The sequence below is a fragment of the Etheostoma cragini genome, chromosome 16 (assembly GCF_013103735.1).
Source record: "Etheostoma cragini isolate CJK2018 chromosome 16, CSU_Ecrag_1.0, whole genome shotgun sequence".
NCBI lineage: Eukaryota > Metazoa > Chordata > Actinopteri > Perciformes > Percidae > Etheostoma > Etheostoma cragini.
In genome coordinates this window covers 15,373,924-15,387,867 of record NC_048422.1, presented here as the reverse complement: position 1 = coordinate 15,387,867, position 13,944 = coordinate 15,373,924, and the positions used below count along the sequence as shown (strand labels likewise).

General features: G+C 38.9%; 1 protein-coding gene across 7 annotated transcripts in view; it reads right to left on the bottom strand.

The window, feature by feature from the left end:
* The window catches only part of rgs3a (regulator of G protein signaling 3a), a 130,529-nt gene that overhangs the window by 37,995 nt on the left and 78,590 nt on the right, over window positions 1-13,944 (bottom strand). Inside the window, exon 1 of one of the 7 annotated variants that reach the window (XM_034895627.1) lies at window positions 9,509-9,766. The exons of 5 other annotated variants lie outside the window; for them this stretch is intronic. In XM_034895627.1, coding sequence (XP_034751518.1) covers window positions 9,509-9,613 — 105 coding nt within the window. In that variant the 5' untranslated portion in view covers window positions 9,614-9,766. Of the gene's footprint in view, window positions 1-5,471; window positions 5,701-9,508; window positions 9,767-13,944 lie in introns of those variants that run through there. One more of the 7 variants, XM_034895628.1, reaches the window with a different exon arrangement.

Sequence of the window (13,944 nt, the reverse complement as noted above, 5' to 3'; positions counted from 1 at the left end):
ACCTTGACTGTAGCACTTTGAGATTTGTTTAAATGTAAAGTGCATTACAAATAAAATTTATTATTATTATTATTATTAAGTTATCAACTTGCTTGACTGCTATGAGAAGCTGGTTATCAGCCAACTTCCTGCTTTTTAACTCAGCAAAAACTGAGATGATAGCTATTGGATTAGCTAGATTAGGTCATTTGTATAACAATTTTACTCTGTCCATTGATGATTTGGTAATTCGGTGCAAGGATAGAGTAAAAAATCTTGGGGTAGTTTTGATCGGTCACTTTCATCTGATTTGCCTATTAAAGAGGTGACAAAAGTATAATTCTTTCATCTCTGAAGAATTGCAAAAATTAGATCAATATTGGCACATAAAGATGCTGAGGCCCTTATTCATGCCTTTGTAACATCTAGGCTGGAATACTGTAATTTACTGTTCTGGGGGCTGCCTAAGAAAAGATCTGCAGATGGTCCAGAATGCTGCAGCACGTATTCTGACGGGATCATCTAAATACTTACACATAACTCCTGTGCTGGCCTCACTGCACTGGCTCCCTGTTTAGGTTAGATTTTACGGTTTTGCTGTTAACGTACAAAATAGTGAATGGCCTTGCACCATTATATCTGTCCGATCTTTTAAATTCTTATGTGCCTACACGGTTGCTGCGCTCCCACGGGTCAGGATTTCTGACTGTACCAAAGGTCAGGAAGAAAACGGTTGGAGAAAGAGCTTTTTCCTTTCGTGTTCCAACATTATGGAACAGTCTTCCAGCAGATATTAGACTGGCAAGTTTTTAAATCAAAGCTTTAGACTTACTTATTCACTGCTGTGTATGAGTCCTAAATGTTCATTTATCTTTTGTGTCTCTGTATAGTGGTATTTACTTTTTCTCGATTTAAATTTTTATTGTACTGTTTGTATTTTAATTGTATTATTTATGTAAAGCACTTTGTTTGAAAGTGTTCTATAAATAAATGTATTATTATTAGTAGTATTATTACATGCAGATCTGACTCCTTTGAACACAGTTAATTCATATGCCACAAATAATGCACATATTTCAAATACATATGAATGCTTTTCAGCCTGGGCAATCTCAGAATAGAATAAGATTTTGAAAGTCAAGCGGGCATCATAAAGGGAAGCTACCTTATTTCCTGCATTCTCTGACCTATTGATTTGCAAAACTACAGAAATAGAGTTCCAAAACCGCATCCAAAATTTTAAATACCACATCATATTAAGACACGAAGTTACACTTTCCAGTGACACCTGTCATATTACTCATTCATGACTTATTTTTGGTGTAACTGAGTAACAAAACACAGAATAAACTAGGTGAGAGCATTAGTTATCCCAAACAATAATTTTACCAAATATCTCCCCTTAAGAAATGATGACCTTCATTTGCCAACAAAATATTATTATTCTGAAGGTCTAAATCTCTGAAGGTCAAATAAAGATAGAGCTGCAGGAAAACACACACCCACACACAAATACACAGTCGTGGACAGTCACCCAGGGACAATTATGTGAACTCTGTCCCACAGTTACCATGGCAATGAGAGAAACCCATCCCAGGGGAGCAGCTGTGCTGTGGGTTCTCCAAAAGGCTAAAGATGTACATATGAACTCTATCAACCCCTCCTGCTTCTCAATTTCAAGGTGTCATGTTTCATCTTAATCTCTTTCCTTCCCTTTCCTCATTTCTCTATTTAATTTCTTGTATCCTTTTTGGTTTTAAGTAAGACATTACATCCAAGAGCATTAAAGTATTCCCATGCCTGACTCTAGTAATATTAATGTTTTCACCATTACATTTGCCAAATCCATCTCCAAACTCAATAAATCCAGCTCAACTCAATTAGCAATGTTGTTAAAACCAAACAAAAGAACATGGTCTTCTCTTCCTCTTTGCCTGTCTCGACTCTCTTCGTTGATGGATCTGTACGTCAGCAAGTTGGCTGGCTGGATGTCAAAGTGATGTAACTCAACACAATCAGTCTGCATTACTCTTGTTTACCCTGTTCTTTTGTTTTCTTGACTCACAGACTTATGTCATGATTTCTTTAAAGGACGACATGTAAGGTCAGTGAAGTTGTCAGTTAAGAAGATGTCCTGCTTAGATAACTCAGAGGGAATAGATTAAATAAACATATTGAGAACAAGAAATAGGAACAAAGTTAATCAAACTGGGCACTGTCACCCTTTTTCTTCTTTGGCTTTTAAGTATTCCCATGTCCTTCGATACATATTAAAAAGTTGAGTTTCAACACACTTGTTTTTGGCCCATGTATTACAACTATATCATACTTTGCATGGTGAAAAGAAAACAACTTCCCACCCAGAAACCTTGGAAATTGTGTTTGATGAGTGCCAGGCCTTCTCTGGTTTAGATCTTGTATGCATTTGTCCTGCCTGCCTAACTTTTAACCGTGGTGAAATGAACGGTAGATTTAAGATAAAAAATTGACCTCACACTTACACCTTTAATTTATGCAGAGCTCAGATCCTGCACTGAAACGCGTGCATGTCCACGCCAACTACTGTTAATATACTGTATATTAGGCATGTTTTGACATGTACTTTCAAGAGCAATCTATGGTCTAAAGATTTAAAAGCCATTATTGCTTTGTGTAATACCAATAACTCGTTAAGGGACCAGACCATATAGATGATCAATCTCTGAATGGCTTCATTACATGCACCGCAATGCACTCCATTTCACTGAGAAACGAGCGATGAGGCTCTAATGGTCTGTTATCTGTCAGACCCCTCCATTGGGATCAGACTGAGAAGGAAGAAGAAAAACAGAAGTTCAAAAAAGGAAGCAAGGCAACTAGTAAAAAAAAGGGGACAGTAGATCACAAGAAAACCAGGTGGACAAGATGTCAAGTGAACTCTGGGAACATAAAAGTACATGTTTTAACTGAATCACATAAGTATAGTATCAACATATTACAAGCTTAAAAGAATAATAACAGAGTAATAACACTGACCAATGCTTTTGACCAAAATAGTTTCTACTTGGCAGTGAGTTAAACCTTTAAGATGTCAAGTGTTTTTTTTAGCTGTTTAATTTATTAACATGAAGCTTATTTTCATTTATTTAAAGCTGAGGATGTAGCCTTCCTGTACGTGTCCATATGGTTGAGGACTGAGGACTAAGTATTACCAACCACCCCCCAACTGCTGCTAATGCACCCCAACACTGTATCCTACATCTTACTTGTTGTTCAATATTTATTATCTTTAACAATCTCATTTTTATCTTGTTCTTTATTGCTGCTGGTCATGAGAATTTACCAAACATAATTTTGTTGCATGTCTCCAATGACAATAAAGCGTCTTATGTGTGTGTTTAAGTTGTAGTCATTCCATTGCAATCTAACTCATTTAAAGAATAACGTGGTGCACTGCCACTCTTACATAACCTTTCGAATAATCCAGATTAAGGCACAGTCGATCACAGCAGTAAAGGGGAGAAATAGCATGGTGATGGGTTTTTCTCATTCAAAGATACAAATGTATTATTGATAGAAGCTGTGGGTTCAGAGAGAAAATGTCATGGACGTGATTTGCCTCATGACGCCAGGCAGCTGAAGACAATGTGACTACTGAAAAACACTGGAAAGGGCCTTTATAGAAAGACCAAAGAGAGAGAGACAGAGAGAGAAAGAGAGCGTATGTGTGTGTGTGTGTGTGTGTGTGTGTGTGTGTGTGTGTCTGTGTGAGAGAAAGAGAGAGAGAAGATGCATCCATCTTTGTGCCCTTTGTGTCATACATTTTGTGTTTGTGTGCCTGTACAACAAACAAGGGGTTGTGATGCATGTGGTCTCACTTTGTCAGACCCTCCACCAAAACCAAGCTGGAAGAGGATCTGGCTACTCTACATTTAATTGGGAATGAGAGGAAAGGGTACTCTAGTTTTCTGGCATTTCATTAAACCAATCAGAATCACCATGGGCGGTTCCAAACTCCACACAGAGCCACTGCAAAATAGTCTTGCGAGAGAAAACTCATGTAGGAAAGATTGTCTAGCTAGCTGTCTCAATTTACCATGCAGAGATCTGAGGAGCAGTCAACAATAGTTCTCATAAATTGACCGAATGTGAAATTCCAACACAAAGAAAGCAGAAGGAAACGGAAAATACAAGAATCCTGCGGAATTTCCTGCAGCACCGGAGTAATCCCGGAAGTTGAACGCGAAGGATATAGACTATAATGTGGGGGACATTGTTGTTTTTTCTCAAACAAATAACAAAAATCTCATTTGTTTAAACTGGGACTAGCTGCGTAACACCAACTGATGAATCACATTTGTGTGTGTGTGTGTGTGTGTGTGTGTATGTGTAGCGCAGCAAAGGGATGGGTCATTGACACTGTCTATGATTGATTAATGATGAGGGAAGGATTGAGGGAAGGAAAGAGGAGGCGAGAGGAAAGGAGAGTGTTCTACCCATGCTTCTTCTCTTATTAAATAAAACAACTTCAAAAACTCTTTATATCTTTACACCACATTCATTCAAAAAAAGAGACCATTTGCTCAAACACTGTGTAATCAATAATCTCCCTATTTTTGTATCAATGGGCACCAACACAAACTCCACACCCCTGCATCTAATTCTCTGTCACTCTCTTTCTTCTTCTAAGAAAAGAAAAAAATACACAATTCCTCTAATGTGGAAAAGAGAAAAGCAATTTCCCCCAGTGTGCTTCCTGTTGTTGTTTTCTCCTCTGGCCCCTCTGTTTGCTCTCTCTATCACGTTCAGCTTGGATCTGACATGGTTTAGTTTTTTTGACTCTACCCCTTCTCTCTCTCGGTCCCCCTGTTTCATCGTGTGGAGGGTTAGTCGTGTGGAGGGTTAAATCATGTCACTGGCATACAGCCAGAGAAGAACATGACTGAAGAAAAAGCACAAAACAGGGCATGTAAACAATCTGTTGTTCAGAGATTACCGTCCACAACTCTTGTTTACTGAGTTATAGAGAGGGGATATTACAGACAGATATTAAGCTGAGAAAAAGTAAAGATAAATAAACAAAGTGATAAAGACAGTATAAAAAACAAAGACATAAAGTAAGATTTACATGTAAACCAACCCCAAAAAACAGAAAGAAGCAGGTAGAAATGGTGACGTTAAATTAATAAAAAATAGCGCATGACACTGACACCCAATTCCTCATGTGAGCGTGCAAGATGCCTTGTGATAAATGAGCTTATATTGCTTTTTCCTATCTTTCCTTCCATCTCTCCGTCTTATTTCTATCTCCGTATGACTAAACCACTCCCTGCCCCCCAGCAGAACAACAATATCAGTAACTGAAACAAGCCCCATGAATACTCTAAAAGATCTTTTTTTCCCCATAGCAAAAGAAAAACACCACAAAATCAATTTACATGATAAACCCAACTCCAGAAAATAAAATGTACTTTATGCTGATGAGAAATAAATTGATGGTACATAAACCCTACCTGGCAAGAGGAAGCAGTTCCTGGTTACAATCCACTTACGGCAGATACAGCCACTTCACACATCCCCATTAAAGTGGCCTACTTCCTCTGTCAAACTGTTATGTGAGTGTTTGCGGCTGGATAGCTGGGCTGGTGTGTGTGATTCTGTCAGTGTGGGCTAGGCCAACTGAACAGTGCGTACACATAGAGCGAAGGAGAGAGAGAGAGAGAGAGAGAGAGAAAGAAGGGGGAGAGAAAGAGAGAGAGAGAGAGAGAGAGAAAATGCCCAAGAGGCTAAGAAGGTAGACTCCCAAGCTGCACAAACAAGTAAGAAGGAAAGAGGGAGGAGATGGAAATAATGAGAAGAGACAACTGAGCAGCACAGCTCAGAGAGAATCATATGCTTACATCTGTGTGGTGCGTATGTTCACCAAACATACTAACTGGTCTCCATGATTGCAGATGTGTGTGTGTGTGTGTGTGTGTGTGTGTGCGCGACTATGTGTGCGTGTGTGTGTACATATTGTCTGACATTTGTGTCCATTTGTGCCTCCCCTTTTATTCCTTTGTGAAGACATTAACGCACTACAGACAGGTCCCACAGGATGCACAAAGCACACAATGGACACATAACCATTGTAAACACACACACAAATATGTGGAATACACATTTATATGCACATACATGTGTCTGACACACACAAAGCAGCTATAAAGTCATAGGGTAAACATACATGAAGCTGGATTTATTGAAAAAAACTTAAAAGGAAAGCACTCACAGTTTTAATGGCTGTTCATTAGCAGCCACAACACAGAGGTTATCTGTGTGTTAATAGTATGCTGTAAAATTTTTGTCTAACTGCCAATGTGGAGAACATCACTATACTTTCTGGTTTGTAGCCACATTTCTAAATTCAGATGTTCTTAAATTTCGAATTCCTGGCATTCCTAAATCTGTCTCTTGCTCATTTTTCTTTGGACATCCAACAGATGAGATTTAGCAAGTCTGTACAGACATAAACTAACAGATAAGAAACCTACTGTGTACATTTATAAAGCCTTGTATGGTATGTATTGCTCAAATGCTTTGTTTTTCATTGTTGTTGTTGTCTAGGTCACAATATATATGTATAGTATGACTATACTGTAGATATGTTTGCACTCTGTTATTAACTGAGTCATAGCCTGCTACAATATCTTTGACTTGGATGACATAGATGCACCATTTGTATTCAAACAATGCCTCAACGTAGCAGAGATGGAAGGATTTCATGAACCCTGCAAAAGGGCTGGGAAATGTTAGCCCACTTTCACTAAAGCCCGGCTAATGGCAGCTTCTGACTTCAGCAACAAGGAAAAGCACCAATACGACAACTGCACCTATCAGAGCATCATTGTTTAATCTTAACTTTACACAAGCAGCTATACTATTACTTTTGGCAATAAAGAATAAAAGCAAGTCAAAATTTAGACAAGGAATCGAATCGAAGAACAAACAAAACTAAAAATCTGACAAAGCGTTCAATGCCAACTTTGAATATTTGACTGTTTTTAAAACTCTACGGACATTCTGTATATTGCTCGTTCTATTCCTAAAGATACCCAGTTCTGAAGTATTACTGCAGCAGAGGTGTAAGAGTTGGTCCTCAATAACTTTAACATAACAAAAAAAGTTGTCGGCAGTGTAGGCACTCATACTTATATTATATACATCTGGGAGAAAAACTCACAAAAACGTTTGGCTAAGAAAAAGACTTAGCAAATAAATCATAACATTCATGAAGCATTTGATGTAATTGTCCACTGAAGAGACTAAATATAACGGCAGAGGTGAAAACTCAAACTGTGTGATTAGAAGAACGTAACGTTCTTTGAATAAACATAAATGGAACAGATATGCCATATTTTCATCATGATTTCTACATTATTTTCTACTGTTATCCTATTATTTGCATTAAAGTATTACTTTTCTTGAAACTGAGCTAAAATTGTTGTACTTAATTTAAATGGAAACCTGTTTGTGCCTTCTTAGATAAACAAATGTAACTGAATGGTTAATTGAACCACATGGTTCTCTCTCTCTCTGTCTCTCTCTCTTCTCTAACCTTTCTCTCACTGTTATCTTTCTCTCACTCTGTTATCTGTAAGAGCCTCCCTATACTATTCAGGGAAAACGTTTTTTATCTCCTCAGTGTGACAAGGAACATTTGACAATGAAAGGCAGGAGACAAAGACACCTTCTGTCTCTTTACACAGTTACTCATGTCAACTATGCATCACTGACAATATCCTTTAAGAGGTTAATGCCCAACACATAACAAGATGGTGTCACAGCCATGGCTGTGTCAGTCTCTCCCTTGTGTTTTCCTGTGTTCCCTACTCCTCCTGTGTCTTCAATGTCCCAGGTTCATGCTTCAATGTCTCCCACTCTGTGTGCGTAATATATACAGTATGTGTGTTTGTGTGTGTATCTGCTCACCTGCACCGTGTCCAGCAGCACACTTCTCTGCAAACAGCTAGTCATCTCTCCAACATATCAACCTTTTCCCCCACCCGTGCCAGATAAGTGGTAGCTAGCTGTAGTATCTTTAGTATGTGTAGAATCTAGAGTTTTGCTTGTGTGTTTGTTACCCATGTTAATGAGTGTTTGTTCCCTGTGCTCCTGGATTCTTGTTTGCCTGTCTGCACATCTGCCAGTCCACCTGCTTGCTGACGATCACTACGCTGCTTCCTCTGCCTGCCATTCTGCCCTTCCGCTCTCCATTCCTTCTCTTTCCTCTGCTTTCTCCAGTCATCCCTTCTCTTCTACCCATCACCATCTACAGTAACATTGCACTTCATCGGCATCCTTCTACTGTATGTGTCTGCGCTTGGGTCCACTTACAAACACTTCTGACGAGATGGCCAACATGGACCCGGCAGCCACAGACCATCGCAGAAATTAACAACACTGGTTAACAAGTTTATAGGTTTCCCTGACAGTAGCAAGAAGCTAAATTTAACAGTGGAATGACTGTTTTGGGTGTAGAAAAATCACCAATATGGGCTTTTAAACAACAATCACACAATCAAACATGCAATCCAAAATTGGCGAGAAATAATAAACATCGGCAACCAAGATTACAAGTTTCTCTGACAGCACAGCATGAAGCAGTATGTCAAATATTAACACTGCAGCAACGTCTGTTAAATAAAGTTTAAACCCAAGTGTTGATGCCTGTTCAGTGTGCCTGTGTTGATGTTGACATCTACCGGTGGAAGTTGCCAGCAAAAACTTCTCAGCCTGTTTCTACTGAACCTGTCAAAATCTAAGGCCCTATATTATGACGTACTAGTTGCTGATGCACGTATTGATACAAATGCTGCGATGGCAGTTTAGAAAAAGAACCTATGGTGCATGCCTCTTACTCCTCTTGCAATAAACCTGTTAAACGTCATTACCAGATAACTGTCTATGTTCTGAGCTTGGGTCCACTTACAAAAAATCCTAACAGATGGTATACAGGTAGCAGTTCAATTCTAATTAATGAAAGGGCAAAAACATGACATCAAAAGTGTTTGCCCAGGTGCTTAAATATCTGCCTGTGGAGCTACATGAGCCTCAATTCACTAAAGAACACTTCACACCAGAATGAACACCAAACACCAAACGTCTGTCTCAATCCTGCAAATAAAAAAAAATGTAATGACTGGTACATGAATATGTAATTCAGAAAAGAGTAAGAAGATATTCATGCTTACTGGAATCAAGATAACAAAAATAAAAACATGTTGACGTCAAAGGAAACAATTACTGTGCCATGTGAAATAAATGTGACTAATGTAAAAACAGTTGGGACTTCACCTCACTTAGCATTTATAGAACAGTTGTTATCGCAGCGTGTTAGTAGCACTACTTACGCACACAACATAAACTGTCAAATTTACATAAACCATATTTGAAGTAATAATCATGCACAAACAACGACAATAATACTGATCTCAACTATAGAGACGGCACCAGAAGTCTCCAGAAAGAGCTCTCAGTTTGACCAGTACAAAAGATAAAAGTACATTACCTTAGACACAGGCATCTGGACGCTTAGTGTGTTTGAGTGTGTGGTTTTATTGGTTTGTGTCCCAGGGTGCGACAAAGAATGGCACAGTTCCACACATACACTCATTGACAGAGCATGTGTTGGGCGCGAACAGAGACAGGCTGCTAATACAATGTGACCATATGTGATCTGTTTTTTCCCGTCCGTTTGTCTGGATGTGTAAGTGCTCCTCTTGTTCTCTGTCTTGGCGGTGTTGTTGCTGCAGTCCCAGCTTCTCCCCCAGCTCGGTAATAATGCACGTTTCAACGTGTGTGCAAAAGACAGAAGGGAGAAAGAGCGAGAGAGAGAGAGAGAGAGAGAGAGAGAGAGAGAGAGAGAGAGAGAGAGAGAAGGGGGTAAGTAAAGAGGGATTTAGTGAAGACGCGAGTGAAACAAAAGTGTGAGAGTGAAAGGAGGGATTATAAAAATGTGAAGTACAGTAAATGTAGAGAAAGTGATGGAAAGATCAAATGCAATTAACTCTCTAAAGCCCAAAGCAGTCAACATCCTTCTCTCTCTCTCCCTCACTCATTCTCTCTTTTCCTATCTCTCTCACACACTCTCATCCTCTACATGCTATTTTTAGGAGTTGCTCCCTTGCAAATCACAGCACTATATCAAAACCTATCAAAGAGCAGGATGTTAAGGGCCATGTCTTTCACACCTAATAACACACACACACACACACACACACACACACACACACACACACACACCTGTTATGATGACCATGTGTCTGCATCAGACCTGAGGGGAGCCGTGTAAGCTATTCATCGGGCCTTATCTAATCATTGTTAAAGTTCTCTACCGTCATCAATGCTATGTAATACAGCAGGACAGCAGCACAACACTTATTGTTGTTGCATATTTGCCATTATATAACACAGTTATGAATAGTGAAGGTGGGCTAAAATAAAGCTAAACATAACTCCATCAAAGGAAAATCATGAATGTTACACTACATGAATTACATGAATCCTAAACTACAAGCCACAATAAATAACATCAATGAGCTGTAAGTGTGTGTAACTGAGGGAGAAACGGGAAGAGGTAGAGAGAAACAAAGACAGTGATAAAGAGAGACAGAGAGAGAGACTGAACATTGAAGATGGCTTAGTTGCACTCAATGGCTGAAATAAATGTAAAACATTTAAAGAACTGAGTCTCTGGTACAAAACAACCCAAAGAAGCAATAAAAAAACACATAAGATCAGATGAGGTTTCTTGTTTTTTGCTAAACTACAGCCTCCATAATAATGTACTGTAGAATGAGAAAATTGCACCAAACCTCTCTCAAATTACTTACATATGCATCCACATATGCAGTAGTGTTATCTGAAGGACACCGGCGTTTCTTAACGTTTTTCAAGAAGTCTGCAAATGAAATTTTGAGATAGTGCTGTCACTTCATCCTCTGTCACTCACACACACAAAATAACTACAAAGGCACTGTTGCAGTCAGTGGACTGGATGTCCTTCCTTAACGAAAACATGGCTTCCCCACAGCGACACTTTACTCCAAAACTTTTACACTTTCTATGCAAAGGCTGGACTTGAACTAAAACAATTCTGGTACACTTTAGATAGACCTTAAAATATGATCTCTCTAACCAGCGGACTGCTCTGTTGCCATTAAAGCACCTTATTAAAAGCAGAAATATCATAGAATACCATTGAGAAGAAAGCAAGACAAAACTTGACTATGATGTGACATTAAATGTCTCAGCTTGGTTCCTCCTATCTGCTCCAGTTATGCTAAATTTGGATGTCCCATGTCACCTACCATGCAGAGTACTGTGTGTTGTGTGTATGTGCAAGTGTGAAGAGAAAAGAGACGAGCAAAGACCAGACAAATGGAATTCATCCGTGTCTAATTAGAGACAATGAAGGGGAAAGTATGTGTCTGTTGCAGAGAAACAAGGAGAGCGAGAGAAATGTTAATCACGTGTGTCTACAGTACAGATGTTGCCCGTTTTTTGACTTTATATAAAGATACTTTATGCCCTTGTTTTCTGACTGTATGTATCAACTGAGTGGTGATACTGCAAGAAGGGTGCAAAAAGACTTTCACTAGGTTCCTTATGTTTGGCAAGTACCATGGAAATGTTTGTAATTAAACAGTTTGTAATTCCCCCTTGAAATGATAAGATGTCAGGTGTGTAGCAGCCTCACTTGCTGCTTACTCCTATCCTCAATGGACATCTTGTCTCCTATCTCCTGTGTCACTGGCTGCCTCCTACTGTAAACCAGTCAAGCTGTCTCTCGTCAACTCTATGAAGTTAAAAACCTATGACGGTACCTGTCGCTGTCTCAACATACTGTGCATCATCAGACTATCACTTCTTATATGCTTCCTCTACCGTCCTGCCGGGGCCTGCCAAAACACATCAAACTATAATCTCATTCATCACACATTCACTCTACATGACGCTGTGTATACCATTAGCTATACTTCTGTAAATATGCACACTTAAAGCGACTTTGCTCTTATCATTCTACTCTGCTACAAAGAGTCATTAGATTTTTAAGCAATTACCTTTCCTTCTCTGAGGGAAAACATGTACATCTTCATGCTTCCAGTGAGACCCCATGCTGGGAAAACTTTTTAAGGAATCTTTCACCATTGACTTATGGTACTGCTGCTCAAAATCAATGACTAAATCGTAACAACGTTTTACGTGTGTCTTAAACGTCAATTGACGCCAACACATACAGAATGTGTTACAGTATGAAGAAGCAGGCAAGGTACATTAGCCAGCATGTGCCAATCAGGGGACTGAATGTGGTAAACGTGCTGCTATTCTTAAGAGTTGACATGCAATGCTAGGTAATACAGCAGGACAGCAGCACATCATGACGAGTTGATATGTGTCAAGACGCTGCAGGTATGTGTGGCCCTTCAACATTTTTATATACAAAATGGATTTTCTGATAAATCCTGTGGAACCAGCAGCTTATTTTCTGTTTGTTATTTTGTGATGCTGCTTAAGATTCAGTGTGCCCTAGTAGTGAGATATGCTGCTCAAAAAATGCATATTCACTGACAGTCCCTATCTTCCCAGTGCTTCATGCATCATTGATCGGGTTTGCCTATGGTATAAAGACATGGAGAGTAGGAGAGACCACCACTTTCTTTAAAATCATCATCAAAACTTTAACAAGTAAAGAGAAAGAGTAAAACAGTGAGGTGAAGAAATAGGGTCCTTGTCATACTACATCAACATAAAGGCTGTATTATAACCACTTCAGCAGCTCAAACTGATTTTCATGCATTTTGAAATGAGGCAGCCAAAGAAAACAGAACAAGCTGCCTCCAAACCCCTACACACAGTTTGTTCATTAGCAGCAGCCAGCTTTTTTCAGTGTTCATGTGCTCATATAGATTCATGCAACTTTTCTGCAGATAGTTTGCTTTTCTCTTCTGACTCAGAGTGGGAGTGCCAGCATTGCTCGTCAGATGCTAACTAAATTAATGTAATAATTAAGTGCGGCTGCCATTTTCAAAATGGCCAGTCCTGCCTTAATTCCCAGTTGAGGGCGTGGGTGTGTGCATTTTTAATTTTCCAGCAGCTTAGTGGCTAATGCTGGTCAAGAATGGACAAGACAAGAATGTACCAGTGGCTTTCCAAGGAAAGAGCTCACAGGCTTATAATGGCTGTGGGGTACAAGACCACAAGGAGAAGCATTTGTTTCTGTACATGAGTACAGGAACAAATAAAAAGGTTCCCATATGTATTATACATTACTGGTTTATATACTGTATACTGAACATGTTGTTGATTTAGGATCACACAAAACGTCTTGATTCTGATTAAATCCTTGAGCATCAAAACACTTTTTTATGTTCCTGATTTTACTTTGACGGCTAAAAAACTAAAAGGTAGCATAAGTCTTGCCCCGCACTCAGGCCCTAAAGGATGTCATGTCACAGTCTGACATATCTGATGCAAAATAAATAGATATTGAATAAAGTGATTACAAAACGTAAACAGTGTATGAGACCAATACTGCGCTTTATAGTCTGGTATTATATATTGTATTGACAACTTGACTTGTACAAAACAAGTCAAGTTGAAAACTCAATCTGAATGAGTATGAAAACTTTATCAAAATCAACTAAGTGAAAATAAAAACCAAAAATAAGTGTAATGTAAAACGAACATTTTGCATTCAATGATGACTTGCCAATCATTGATCACTTTGCTGCAAGATATTTTGTGTTATCTATGAGTTCATGTCAGACTATTCTCTTTATTTATTTCACAATGCGCTGCTGACAGAATGAAACCGTCAGTGAGAAAGAGAGGCATCAGTTATTAAAAACGTAATGAAGTTAGTCTTCATAAACATTCACCCGAAATCCTCTGTTTATCATCTGCTGACTTTAAATGAAGCTTCATACAAAATAGAAACTGGCA